Source organism: Artemia sp. Qi Xiang Cuo, chromosome 12, assembly GCF_049724085.1.
Source record: "Artemia sp. Qi Xiang Cuo chromosome 12, ASM4972408v1, whole genome shotgun sequence".
NCBI lineage: Eukaryota > Metazoa > Arthropoda > Branchiopoda > Anostraca > Artemiidae > Artemia > Artemia sp. Qi Xiang Cuo.
Window position 1 is genome coordinate 64,369,267 of NC_142805.1, and position 14,345 is coordinate 64,383,611.

The following is a 14,345-nucleotide window of genomic DNA, read 5'->3' on the forward strand; positions in this document are numbered from 1 at the left end:
GCTTAGACTCTAAGCTAAAAAATCTTAAATCTTAACAAAAACTAAAATAATACTAGAACTCTAACAAAAACTCTAAGCTAAGACTCTAAGCTAAAACTCTAAACTCTTAACTAAAACTAAACTAAAATAGAACTCTAACTAAAACTCTAAACTAAGACTCTAAGGTAAAAAACCAAACTATTAACTAAAACTAAACTAAACTAGAACTCTAACACAAACTCTAAGCTAAGACTCTAAGCTAAAAAACTCTAAACTCTTAACTAAAACTAAACTAAACTAAAACTCTATGCTAAGTCCCTAAGGTAAAACTCCCAACTCTTATCTATATGTAAACTAAACTAGAACTCAAAATTAAAATAAACTAGAACTCTAACAAAAACTCTAAGCTAAGACTCTAAGCTAAACTTCTAAACTCTTAACTAAAACTAAACTAGAACTCTAACTAAAACTCTAATCTAAGACTCTAAGCTAAAAAACTGTAAACTCTAAACTAAAAGTAAACTAGACTAGAACTCTAACTGAAACTCAAAGGTAAAACATCAAATTCTTAACTAAAATTAAACTAAACTTCAACTCTAACAAAAATTCTAAGCTAAGACTCTAAGCTAAAACTCTAAACTATTAACTAAAACTAAACTAAACTATAACTTCAACAAAAACTCTAAGCTAAAAACTCTAAACTCTTAACTAAAACTTAACCAAACTATAACTTTAAGTAAAACTCTAAGCTATGACTCTAATCTAAAACTCTAAATTCTGAACTGTAACTAAAACTAAACTAAATTAGAACTCTAACTAAAACTCTAAGCTAAGACTCTATGGTAAACTCTAAACTCTTAACTAAAACTAAACTAAACTAGAACTCTAACTGAAACTTAAAGGTAAAAAATCAAACCCTTAACTAAAATTAAACTAAACTAGAACTCTAACAAAAAAAAACCTCTAAACTCTTAACTAAAACTAAACTAAACTTCAACTCTAACAAAAACTCTAAGCTAAGACTCTAAGCTAAAACTCTAAACTAAAACTAAACTATACTAGAAATTAAACATAAACTCTAAGCTAAGACTCTAATTTAAAAACACTAAACTCTTAATTAAAACTAAAATAAAGTAGAACTCTAACAAAAACTCTAAGCTGAGACTCTAAGCTAAAACTCTAAACTCTTAAGTAAAACTAAACTAAACTAGAACTCTAAGCTAAGACTCTAAGGTAAAACACCAAACTCTTAACTAAAACTAAACTAATCTAGAACTCTAACTGAAACTCAAAGGTAAAACATCAAACTCTTAACTAAAATTAAACTAAACTAGAACTCTAACAAAAATTCTTAGCTAAGACTCTAAGCTAAAACTCGAAACTCTTATCTAAAACTTAGCCAAACTAAAACTTTAAGTAAAACTCTAAGCTATGACTCTAAGCTAAAACTCTAAATTCTTAACTGTAACTAAACTAAATTTCAACCCTAACAAAAACCCTAAGCTAACACTCTAAGGTAAAACTCGTAACTCTTACCTAAAACTTAACCAAACTACAACTTTAAGTAAAATTCTTAGCTATGACTCTAAGCTAAAACTCTAAATTCTGAACTGTAACTAAACTAAACTAGTACTCTGAATAAAACTCTAAGCTAAGACTCTAAGCTAAAAACTCTAAACTCTTAACTAAAATAAAACTAAACTAGAACTCTAACAAAAAATCTAAGCTAAGACTCTAAGCTAAAAAAAAAAACTCCAAACTTTTAAATAAAAATAAACCAAACTAAAAATTTAAGCTAAGACTCTAAGATAAAAACTCTACACTCTTAACTAAAAGTAGACTAAACTAGAACTCTAACTGAAACTCAAAGGTAAAGCATCAAATTCTTAACTAAAATTAAACTAAACTTCAACTCTAACAAAAACTCTAAACTAAGACTCTAAGCTAAAACTCGAAACTCTTAGCTAAAACTTAACCAAACTACAACCTTAAGTAAAATTATAAGCTATGACTCTAAGCTAAAACTCTAAATTCTGAACTGTAACTAAACTAAACTAGAACTCTGAATAAAACTCTTAGCTACGACTCTAAGCTAAAAACTCTAAACTCTTAACAAAACTTATCTAAACTAGAACTCTAACAAAAACTCTAAGATAATACTATAATATAAAAAAAAAACTCTAAACTTTTAACTAAAAATAAACCAAACTAAAACTTTAAGATAAGACTCTAAGCTAAAAACTCTTAACTAAAACTAAAATAAACTAGAACTCTAACAAAAACTCTAAGCTAAGAGTCTAAGCTAAAAAAAACTCTAAACTTTTAACTAAAACTAAACCAAACTAAAAGTCTAAGCTAAGTCTCTAAGGTAAAACTTCAAACTCTTACCTAAAACTAAGTTTTGGGTGAAAAGGATTGGTACTTCAATTTGTAAATTGGGTTTAGGACGGTCACTAAGAAAAGAGCTTGTTCTGAAATGGCTTTTGAAAAGTATTGTTTGGTGTTGGGCATTCAAAAATCTGTAAAGTAAAGTTGTGGGTGAAAAGGATGGGAACTTTAACTTGTAAAATGGGTTTAGGATGGACATTAAGAAAAAAAATTGTTCTGAAAAGATATAATAAAGCCATAAAAAGTATTAAAAAATGGGATCTCAGGGGCCTTGGCGCTGCTGGGGTCCTTGGGGGGTCTGGGGAGGCCCTTTCGGGCGGGGTGGTCCTTTGGTGACCGGGTGAGGGCGTTTGGGGGTCCGGGGGGCCCTTTGGGAGCCCGGTGGTCGTTTGGGAGCCCGATGGGCCTTTGGGGGCCCGGGGTGGGCCTTTGGGGGTCTGGGGGGCACTTGAGGGCCGATTGGTCCTTTGGGAGCCCGGTGGACCTTTGGGGACTGGATGAGGGCCTTTGGGGGTTCGGGAGGTCCTTTGGGAGCCCGGTGGTCTTTTGGGAGTCCGATGGGCCTTTGGGGGTCTGGGGGCCCTCTGGGGGTCCGGGGGACCTTTGGAAGCCTGGGGGACCTTTGGGGGTCTGGGGGTCCTTTAGGGCCGGGTAGCCCTTTGGGATCCCTGTGGACCTTTGGGGACTGGGGGAGGGCCTTTGGGGGTCCAGGAAGGGCCTTTGGGGGTCTGGGGATGGCCTTTGGGGGTTCGGGGGCCCTTTGGGAGCTTGGGGGACCTTTGAGCACCGGGGGCTTCCTTCGGGGTTGGGGTAGGGGGATCGAAACCCTTTGGGGTTTGGGTAGGGGACCTCACGACGCTGTTCGAATGAAACTTGTGTATTATAACGACCACAGAGTTTCACCCTCAAATTCTCTTCTAAAATCATCTTTTAAATCATCTTTTAAAATGTCTCTAACTGTTTCGCAGAAATAATTCCATAAAATGGCCTATAAAAACCCCATTTTTGCTCGTTTTTCTTTCTTTATGTGATGGCTAAAACGGCTTCGCCCAAATAATCCCTAAACGTAATTTCAGCGTGTTCCTTTTGTTTGGCATCTCTGCGCTGACACATTTCAAATTACCAAGAAACCTGATTCCCGCGCTAAAACAATTCATCGCTAAGATCTAAACATTCGCTTGGAGATAGTTCTCTTTAGAAACAACAAATTAATTCCCTTTCGTGTCAAATCAATTCTCTTTAGAAACAACAAATTAATTCCCCTTTCATGTCAATCAATCAATCATGACATCATCTGTCATGTGTGATCTAAACTGTGCCTCGGAAACATTCTCTTTGGAAATACATCAAGGACATTAATTCACTTGACGTCATCTGTCAGACATTAATTAACCTTGCCCGGAAACAATTTGATTAATGACTCAATAATCATTGAAAGTGAGAAAGTTCCTGTTTTTCCATTCTCACTGACAAAAACCATAAACCAGACATAAATGTGAGAAAGTTCCTGTTTTTCAAATTCTCACTGACAAAAACCATAAAACATCCGTGAAAAACATCAAATAAATTGACCCACACACATAACCATCCAACAAAACAGACAAAAATGTGAGAAAGTTCCTGTTTTTTCATTCTCACTGACAAAAACCATAAAAACAGACATAAATGTGAGAAAGTTCCTGTTTTTCAAATTCTCACTGACAAAAACCATAAATTGCTGTTGACATCCTTGAAAAACATCAAATAAATCGACCCACACACATAACCATCCAATAAAACAGACATAAATGTGAGAAAGTTCCTGCTTTTTCATTTTCACTGACAAAAACCATAAAAACAGACATAAATGTGAGAAAGTTCTTGTTTTTAAAATTCTCAATGACAAAAACCATAAAAATATCCATAAATGTGAGAAAGTTCCTGTTTTTCAAATTCTCACTGACAAAAACCATAAAAACATGCATAAATTATGTAAAAAAAGTTATAGGTGGCAGCAGGGGTGGGTGACACGAGTAGCACCTCCCTCTCTACTGAAACCCATTATTTAAATCTTTTTAAACCCTCTTTTATAAATCCAGTCACTGCTATAATCGTCTCCCGGGATGAAGATTTAAGGATCTTGAATATTCTTTTCAAAAAACTCTATTTTCTTTTTGAAGAAAAGACACGATTTGACTCTGGATGCATTAAACTTAGCATTAACGCCAGTTTCAACCTAACTTTTCAAATTTAGTCCTGAAATCCAAACTTTAAGTTCTGTAGTTTTTTTTTCTTTCTTCTTATATAATAGTGAGAATCGTCATTTGAGGTTACTTAAAAAAAAGAGTCAGAAAATAAGGTGAAATGTAAGTAAAGTTTCAAAATTCGTCTAGAAAGAATAGAACAAAAGTAGTAGAAAGTAGAAGGAATATTAAAAGAAAGAGTCTTAGTCATTACTATACAACTAAAATACGTCGAAGTTAATTTTTAGTGTTCTTACTCAAATGCAAAATCTTTACTTCGCAACTGGTACTTACGTATTATTCCAACCACACTCAAGAAATTTGATCTGTTTGAAACCGGTTTTTTTGTGTGCACTCTCAGATAATCAGCTTAGCCAGAGTGATAAAAATTACAATGCAGATATAATATTTAATATATAAGATGTTTAGGTTAGGTGTTTAATATAATGCATTCTGGACGGCCTGCTTCCAGTAATTCTCTGTAGCAGTTTCCATAATTTTGCTATTAAAGTATTATATTTTCATCATATTTAGGTATATTTCACTATGATTAACTTAACATTCTTGAGTGTGGTCGGGATTAAACGTTAGTACCTCGTAACTTAGTGCCTTTTGGATGCCCGTATCTCGGAATAGTGAATATCTCCTTACTAAATTCAGAGGCAAACATCATGTTTTTAACTCTATACACGACAGAAACCTTTTACAGTTCATGCCAACTAGCGTAACAACCGTGGTAATTTAGCCCTATCATGTCATTCGTGATGCCACTCAAAGTTAGCCACAATGAAACCCATTGATTGGGAATATTTGTATGCATGTTTATGTCCAAAATTCTAGTCTAAATGATAGAGGAGAATGCAGAGTTTTCAGATTAATGATTCTAAATCGGTTTGCATGATCAGATTGTAGTAAGTTACACGCGGTGATGGTACTATTAAATACGGTCAAAAGCGCCGACTATAAAATGTAAGAAGTGCTAATATTTTCGTTCAAAATTCCTCGCATCTATTAATCTGATAGAGGATATTTTCACACTTGTGTTAAGCTGCTTTACTTACACAAGTAGAGCTTGAGCTGACAGAAAAAAGATTAATAGATTATAACCAAGGCTTATCCAGAGGGGTGGGTACGGGTTTTGAACTCCCCCCCCCCCCACAAAAAAAATATCCAAGTCGTAAAAATGTAAAAACAATATGAATAAATCTGTAATGTGTTTTGAAGATTTTTAGTGTCACCCCCCCCTTACTCCCGAACAAAATTGGATACGCCCTTGATTACAACAAAAAGGTCACAATACCTAAAAAGGTGTAGGACACTTGTTTAACATCAGGTCCGTAGAAAAGGGGTAGATTATTTCTAGCCGACCAATCATAGACCATTCCACGGCTGCTGCGTGCACACCTTATATAATTAATTTTTACCGAAAACAATTTTTTTTTTTTTTTTTTTTTTTTTTTTTTTTTTTTTTTTTAGGGGTTCGATGCAGTTTTTCATGCTGCGTCGTCTGGTGACAACGAAAAAAAATCCATCTCTAATATTTAGATGGCAAAGTAAGAAAATCACACTTCGTAATATCTCTGATAATTTCAAATCAGAAATATAAATTACGCCTCGTAAAAACTCGTAAAATCTCTGACAATATCTCGTATACCTCTGATCTACATAAAAAAAAGATCTCAGTCATGTGGAATTATTTGGTATTTTTATCGAAATAATTACCGCGTTAAATCAGTTTTATTGTCTCCTGAACAATTTGATTTCTTCATTATACGAGGTGTGCACGCAGCAGCCATGATTCTACGTTTTTCCGTAATGTAAGCTACTTAACGTATTTGACAATGTAAAATCACCACTCAACTTATCACGTCTTAGAATTCCAGTTGTTATGTTAGTTTAGTGTGTCCAGTTCTTTTAAGTTATGGAAAATAGAAAAATTACCGAAATTCTTAAATAGTTAAGTAAAACTGTCTGAAGGAATCGGGGAAGTCTAAATGACAAGAATGAACTGGATGGGAGGAAATCTAAATTATTAGCTTAACCATAACTACAAAAAAGCTGGAGTTACCCTCTGTTAACTTCGGATTTCAGTTTTGGTTTTTCGTTTGTCACTGTTTTTATCGAGTAGTTTTTTGACTACGAGTTAGATCTTTTATTAGTTTCTTTGTTCTGCTTTTTTCTTCTATTTCGCTGAGGACGGCTATTGGTAATTTAACCGAATGTTTGCTTAAGTTATATTGAATAATCACTGTGTTCAGAAAAAAAAAGTGCTCTTGCCCTGTAACTTCTTGTTTTTGTATGATCAAAAGTTAAAAGGAGGTGTGGTCTTCGTCGTTACTTAACCATAATTAAATATGATGGTTAGCTTATAAGGAGGGGTAGGAGGACTACCAGCCTGGCCTCCGTCCCACAATATAAAGAGTTTTAGGATTTGGAGGATTATCTCCAACCCAATAAGAAATTGAACAACAATATAATTATCTTTCCTAGACAAACAATTTACCGAATGGATAAGCTTTATAAAATGCACAGCAGAGAAAATATAGAAAGTCACAATACGCTTCTTTTTCTGGGGGATAGGGGGGATTTGACATTGTGTATTGAAAATACGAAAAATGTTTTCTCAAAATACAGGGACGGGGGTATTGCCACCTCTTCTTAACTGGCACCCCTGTTAAGAAAATGTACAATTATGTATGGAAAGTCGTACTGACTTTTAAGAATGTAATTTATAATTAAATGTTTGACATGTTTATTGTCCTTTAAGAGATTGAATTCCTGTTTTCAGAGAATGTCCTTACGAGACTTCAAAGCTTAAATCAATAAAGAAGTTTTTTTTAAGATTTTTCTTGAGTTGACACAAAAATTCAGAGTTCATTAGATATTTTTCAGGCTAAAATTCCAAAGAAACAAAACAGTTTTTCTTTTAGGATTGGGCTTTTGATTGACTAGTCTAGTGCAACCCACAATGAAAAATTTTACATTCATAGGGATTTTGGGTTTCATTTCTACCTCTTAAGAGGCATAGGAGGTATTTAGGCAAATGTATATATATATAAAAAATGATCTACGTTGCGCAGGTACCAATCTCCTGATTCAATGCCTTCGGCCGGGAGTACAATGCGTGGTAGGGGACAAACCATTCGACGCTTCCCGTTCCCCCCCCCCCGGATTTCTCCAGGTACCCATTTAGAGCTGGGTGGACTCTGACTGAGTGAACAGTCACAACATTGACCCCCGTTCCATGCCAAATACCCAGTGGCACAAGGAATCGAACTCTGGTCGCTCTGAAGGATGAGGCTAATGGAGATAAAGGGAGCAAAAACAAATTTTTATCCTCCTTTCAGTGGTATAAACTACATTCAAATATTCCAAGTAAATTCAATATTATTCCATTTTATGGCGTATGTCTCCTTTTTCCTATAGATAAGATGATCCCCTTCTGTCAAAAGTCTAGTGAGGGAATTCAAAAATTGATCCATTTTTTGGCGTATGTCTCCTTTTACCTTGACAAAAAATGAGACAAATACCAGGTCCTCATATTATAGCTGCATAAGATAATCATCTTCTGTGAAAACTGACGCATGTCTCCTTTTTATCTTCTTAGCGGTACTATGTAGGGCATTTCTGACTGCACCATTCGATTCCTCGTTTTGAATTTACTCACAACACATACATAACTTATTTTTGACTAAAATGGTACATCGTCCGACATTATCGTTCGACATTATCACAGTCGAATTGTGTAGATAAGGTTTTCACTTCTTAGAGATACAACACAAGTATAGCTTTGGTGTCTTTGAGTGTTTCTGTAGTTTTGATGCCTTTAGTATTATTTTGTTAATTTGATTTGAGTGAGAGCAGACAAAACTGAAAAAGGAGATTTGGGTTTATTCGCTATCTCCAAGAAGCAATCTAACAGGGTAAGTTTTTTTTTCTGGGCACGAAAATTACCACAAAAATTGTTTTGGTAATAAAAGCTCTGCATGCCAACTATTCATAGGACCGATCAAAGTAAATGCAGGGCATTTAGGCTCACCAATTTGGCCATCTTTCCTTACCTGCCCCCCCCCCCCCTTCGCGACCATGAAATACACCTTCTTCAATTTTCGTTATAATAGATATTGAAAAACAGAATTACCCCCCCCCTCTCTTAGATTTTGAAAAAAAACTTTTTAATTCCTGTTCATTTAAAATGAAAAAATTGTCGCACCTCCCCCCCCCCACTACAGTTTCGTGAACTGGCGCCTCTGAGTGCATTTTGGGAAGAAAATCTAGCAACTTTTAATTATGTTGACAACCAAAAAAGACAGCAAAATATAGGGTACATTAGATCGTACACACTCCAATCATGAACCCTGTTTTTGCGGCCCTGGTGGGCCACTTTACCAAAGAATGTCACATAACAGCTTTTGAAATGCCACAACCCAGTAGGTAACTATGTTTCTGAAGCTAAAAGTAAATCTGCATATACATACTTAATATTGTTTGTAGTAATAAAAGAAGACAGTGGTCCAGTCATGTAATCGTAGTCTGCGTATCATCCATCGTCCATTATATCTTCACTTAAGGCTATGACCCGTTTGCGGTAATGTGGGTAAGCAAAGGTAATTTTGAAGGTAATCTATAATTATTCTGGACTTGAAGAATTATTTCTTTGATGAATATGGTGCCAATTACCTTGTTTACAAAGCAGGGGGCTGAGTTAACCTGTCAAGATAGGATACATGGGTAATATTTTAACGCTTACTATTCACTGATGTATCATTCACGGTATTTTTCTTAGAATCTTTTATAGGGTGTTTCTTATGATAAATAGCGTAGCTGTTACAATTAATACAAGGATTTATAACAGCATAATAAAAACAATAATATTCTAAAAATTAAAAAAAACTGTTTTAACGCTTACTAGTCAAGGATGTATCATTCACGGTATTTTTAGAATCTTTTAGAGTGCTTCTTATGATAAATAGCTTGTCTGTTACAGTTCTTATAATGATTAATAACAATATAATAAAAACAATAATATTCTAGAAATAAAGCAACTTACGAAAATAAAATCCAAGGTGGTTTTAGGCAAATTGGGCAGATTTTACCTGGTAAAGATACTCCATTTTGTTATTGGGGGGGGGGGGAACGGAGAAGGCTTGTGTTTTTAGCTAAATTTTATATCAATTGGTTTCATCCCCCCCCCTCAAAAGGTCAAAAAATTGTCTAAATATGTACTTTAAATTAGTAAATTTATACTAATAAACGAAACAAACAATCTTAATGGGCAAGCTGTCAGATATTTATTCAGCTTTTGCAATACTTTTTTGTAATACTGGTTCCTCTTCTATTATTAATAATCCTTCCCATGTCCTTTGCGGTAAATTTTATTATTGCAATACATAGGCTACATATAAGAGCATTGGCAAATAATAGGTGAATATAATAAAATGTGCCAATACAAGTAAATATAAAAAGTAAATAAACAATTATTGATAAGTACATCTAAGAAAATACTCACAAATTAGCAAAATGCAATACCGAGCTACGCTGGGTTTTTTTTCTCTGAAACTTGTTTGTTAATAATATGAGAATAAAGACCAATAGGCTGAATGGGAACTTCTACGACAATCATATTTCAGAATACAAATAGAAAATTTATGGAAAAAGTTTAATTTTCTTCTAGATTTTGAAAAATACACCTTTTTTCATTGAAAAAAATATCTCCTCCCTAGATTTTGAAAAACTTCCGTGATTTTGTATCTTCACTAAAAGAGATTTTTATTAAATAAAACCTTGCCAAAGCTTCACTAAAATAAAACCTTGCCACCTCTACATTTTATGAGTTGCTGCATCTGCATGGTAAACGAAATTCCCTATTTGAAAGGTAGAATTGCTACAAGCTTCCTTAAAGAAAGGCACAGAAAATCTTAATTTCGCAATCGTAAGTAGTAAAAATTGAAAAATTTAACTTTTATCATCTGCAAAAATTTAAAATGTTTTTGATAATGATAAGAAAACGGAGGTGTTGACATATTGTCTTACTTATTTAAAAAAAAATAACAATAATAATCAACATTGGAACTGGAACTTTTTTACTCAAAGAGAACCAAATTCAGAACAGTGTACTTTTTAGCCGGATAACTGTAGACTCATTGTCTCCACTGTTACAAAAAAAAAACGTGGAAAATAATGCGAAAAACTACAGAGAAATGCACATACTGTGTTTTCACTTTTGATAGCCCAATTAAGGTATTTTCCTGTATTTACATTGTGGCAATGTGTGACGATCTACCCCTTGCTTCAATGACTGTGCAGCATCAAGGATAAACAGCTAAAACCTAGTACAAACACAAAAGGATATCTGAGAGCATGTCAGATTGTGATTGACAAGCGTGAATTTGGGGAAGAGTTTAAAGCAGAAATATCACAGTATTTGGTGTAACTAGAGATTATAAAACAAATATTTTAAAACAAAGTTTATATAAGAAGTAAATAATGGATGTCATTGCGGAAGGGGGCTAAAGCCATGAGATATAGCCTGCTAAGATCCAACGATTCATTAAGCTAAAAGCGGAAAAACATCTGAAACATTTAAATAAAATTCGTCGGTTCTAGTCTCTACCCCCCCCCCCCTAAAAAATTACTTCAGTCTTACCCTTGAAAATAATTAATTCAAAACGGGGAACATATTCCTAAAATCAAGTTGAAAATTTGAAAATTTGTTTTTAGCCCTCCTCCCTTCCCGGAAAGTTGATGAAGAGTTCACCCATTATAGGAAAAAATATTGAAATGATGAGTCGGAGCAGTACTAAAGCAATCAGGGCCGTATCTAGGATTCATTTTTCAGGAGGTTGGGGGATACAAAGGGATTTTTTTTAGGGGCTGGTCTACAAAAAAATCTAAAAACGCATCAAAAATTTGCTTATATTCATTTTCGTTACGTTTTTACGACTTTGACAAACATTTCGGGGGGAGGGGTTCCTAGCCCCCTAACTCCCCCTGGATACGGCCTTGAAATCCATAGAAATGAAGAACCTAAAGACTATACGTTTTTCACAGTACCAAAACCAAAACCTGATCGGATAAAAATGCTAATACAATAAGTAAAGAAACAATAAAATGCAAAATTAAGAGAGGAAATGATATTGCGCTATCAAAAGTGGCCTTCTCAAATTAGTATCAACGTGAAAGCCTTATTTTATTTTGATTTATGTTTTGCAAATATTTAATTCTTGCAGGTAAGGTGTGGCCACCATATCTTCTTATCATGTTACTTGCGACTAAAATATCAGCTTACTCATCTGATGAAGACAAGAGCACACCCCAAACATCAGCAATAAAGTGTCCAAATATTTGTCAATGTCAATTAGATGTTTCCGGACGGATTGAGACATCGTGCAGACGGGGAGGCTTTTTTGGTGATCTGCAAACGGATATGTTTGATTCAAACACTGAAGTTTTGGTTGTTACTTCATCGCCAAGGCGGCAAAATGTAATTAACATTGGCCCGATTTTTCAGGTGAGCGATGAATTTACGGCTGATTTCCTTGTGTGAATGAAGTATTATAGAAGAGCTGTGGTTCCGACCCACCCAGTGTGGTTTTGTTGGTTGAGGATTTAGCTAGTTTGGAGACTTCTTGTACATGATTGAATTTATTTACCCCAGATAATGCTTCTCAATAAACTGGAAAAGAATAGAGCCAAATCTAAGGATTATAAACTTAGCCTTAAGCTTGAAGATAACTTCAAAGGGTTTGTAAGTCCTCTGAAGTCTCTTTTCGGCACTGTTCTAAAATCCAAGACACATGCGAGAAGTAAAGTTTCGTTAATGCTAATGAAATAAAACAAAATAGGATGAAAATATAATAGTTTATGAACAAATTTGGACTATATATTTGCACAATAGGGGGGGGGGGGTAAAGCATAGTATATATTAAATACGTAACCTAATCTAACCTAACCTAGTTACCTTTGAGTCCCCCTAAACCCGAAAAAACTAAAGTTTAAATCTTTGTCACGGAGTGAGCAATATCTCACTATGCAGCGGAAACCTCTTTATGAATAGCGGCTTTGAGATTTCGATGTAGTCTTTCTTTCGTGAGTCCTGGGTCTTAGCGCAGTAGGCCTACCCTCTTTTCTTTGTAGTTCTATGGTAGCATTGTCCGACAATGGGGGTTCCACTGGTGGTCCAGCATCTCTAACTTTCAGAAAAAATTGTAGAGTGGAACTAGTTCATCAAACAGTTCGTGGTAACGAACTGTAAGCAAGGAGCGACCAGGCTCAATAGTAACCAAAACTCTAAAAACCGGATTTTTGATATTCATAGATGCATCAATAGAATCAAATTTTTATGCTGATTTCAAATATATAAGTTTCATTAAGTTTAGTTTTACATGTCAAAAGTTAGGCGCCTGAGAAAAGTTGCCTTATTTTCGAAAAAAGGGGGAAAAACCCCCAAAAAATCATAGAGCATTAATTAAAATCACAGCATCGAATTCAGCGTTTCAGAAAACCCTATTGCGGAGGTTTTAAGATCATATCTGCAAAAAAGTGGACTCTTTTATTTTATGTCAGAAGAAAGATCACGGATGCGTGTCTATTTTTTTTTTATATATATATTTTTTTTTTTCCTATGGGTGATCGTATCGATCCAGTAGTCCTAAAATATCGTAAGAGGGCTCATTTGAACGGAAATTTAAAGTTCTAGTGCCTTTTTTAAATGACCAAAAAAATTGGAGGGCAACTTGGCCCCCTCCCATGCTAATTTTTTTCCAAGTCACCCAATCAAAATTTTGAGATAGCCATTTTGTTTAGCATAGTCGAAAATTTAATAAATATGTCTTTGAGGATGACTTAATCCCCAACAGTTCCCACCGGCAGGGCTGGAAGTTATGAACTTTGCCCATTGTTTACATATAGTGTTGGTTAATGGGAAGTATAAAGACGTTTCAGGAAGGATTTTTTTCTGATGGGGGGGGGGGGGTGTCGGAAAAGGGGGTTACGGGGGAGGATCCTTCCATGGAGGATATTTCCTTGGGAGAAGGGATATTTCTATGAAGGGGGCGCTGGATTTCCCAGCATTATTTAAAAAACAATCAGAAATTAAACAAGAAAAACTAGTTTTTTTCAACTGAAAGTAAGGAACAACATTAAAACTTAAAACAAACAGAAACTATTACATATATGAGGGGGTCCGCCCCCAAGTCAATACCATGCCCATTTCGCTAAATTTTTTTTTAGTACTTTCAAAAGAGCTATATATTCTAATTAACCGGCCTTTGTGATTCAGGAGTTTGTGATTCGAACAAAATTTTAACTTTAGCGTAAAAAGCAAGGTATAGACTAGGGAGAAAACTCCCTAATCTACGTAATAAACATACGAATGTAGAAGTTCGTTACGTAAGTTAATTCGTAAGTTACGTCAAAACAAAATTTCGAGAAAGCCATTTAGCCAAAAAAGTAAAATTAATGAGCAAATTTCGTTTTAATTATTCATGTACGGTGAGCCAAAATCAAACCTGCATTAATTCAAAACAATTCAGAAATTACATAAAAAAAACAAGTTTTTTTAACTGAAAGTAAGAAGCGACATTAAAAATTAAAACGAATAGAAATTATTCCGTATATGAAAGGGGCTGTACCCTCCTCAACGCCTCGCTCTTTACGATAAAGTTTGAATCTGCCACCCAAATTTATTTTTTAAAACAATAAAAAACTTTAGCGTAAAGAGCGATGTATTGAGGAGGGGACAGCCCCTTTCATATA

At 34.7% G+C, this 14,345-nt stretch overlaps 1 protein-coding gene across 1 annotated transcript in view; it reads left to right on the plus strand.

Moving 5' to 3' along the window:
- LOC148946404 (uncharacterized) overlaps positions 1 to 12,392 on the plus strand; it is a 107,866-nt gene extending 95,474 nt beyond the window's left edge. Inside the window, exon 3 of the mRNA XM_089098102.1 lies at positions 11,819 to 12,392. Within this exon, the coding sequence (XP_088954228.1) occupies positions 11,819 to 12,135 (317 nt within the window). The 3' untranslated portion in view covers positions 12,136 to 12,392. The remainder of the gene's footprint in view (positions 1 to 11,818) is intronic.
- Positions 12,393 to 14,345: the final 1,953 nt, after the last annotated feature.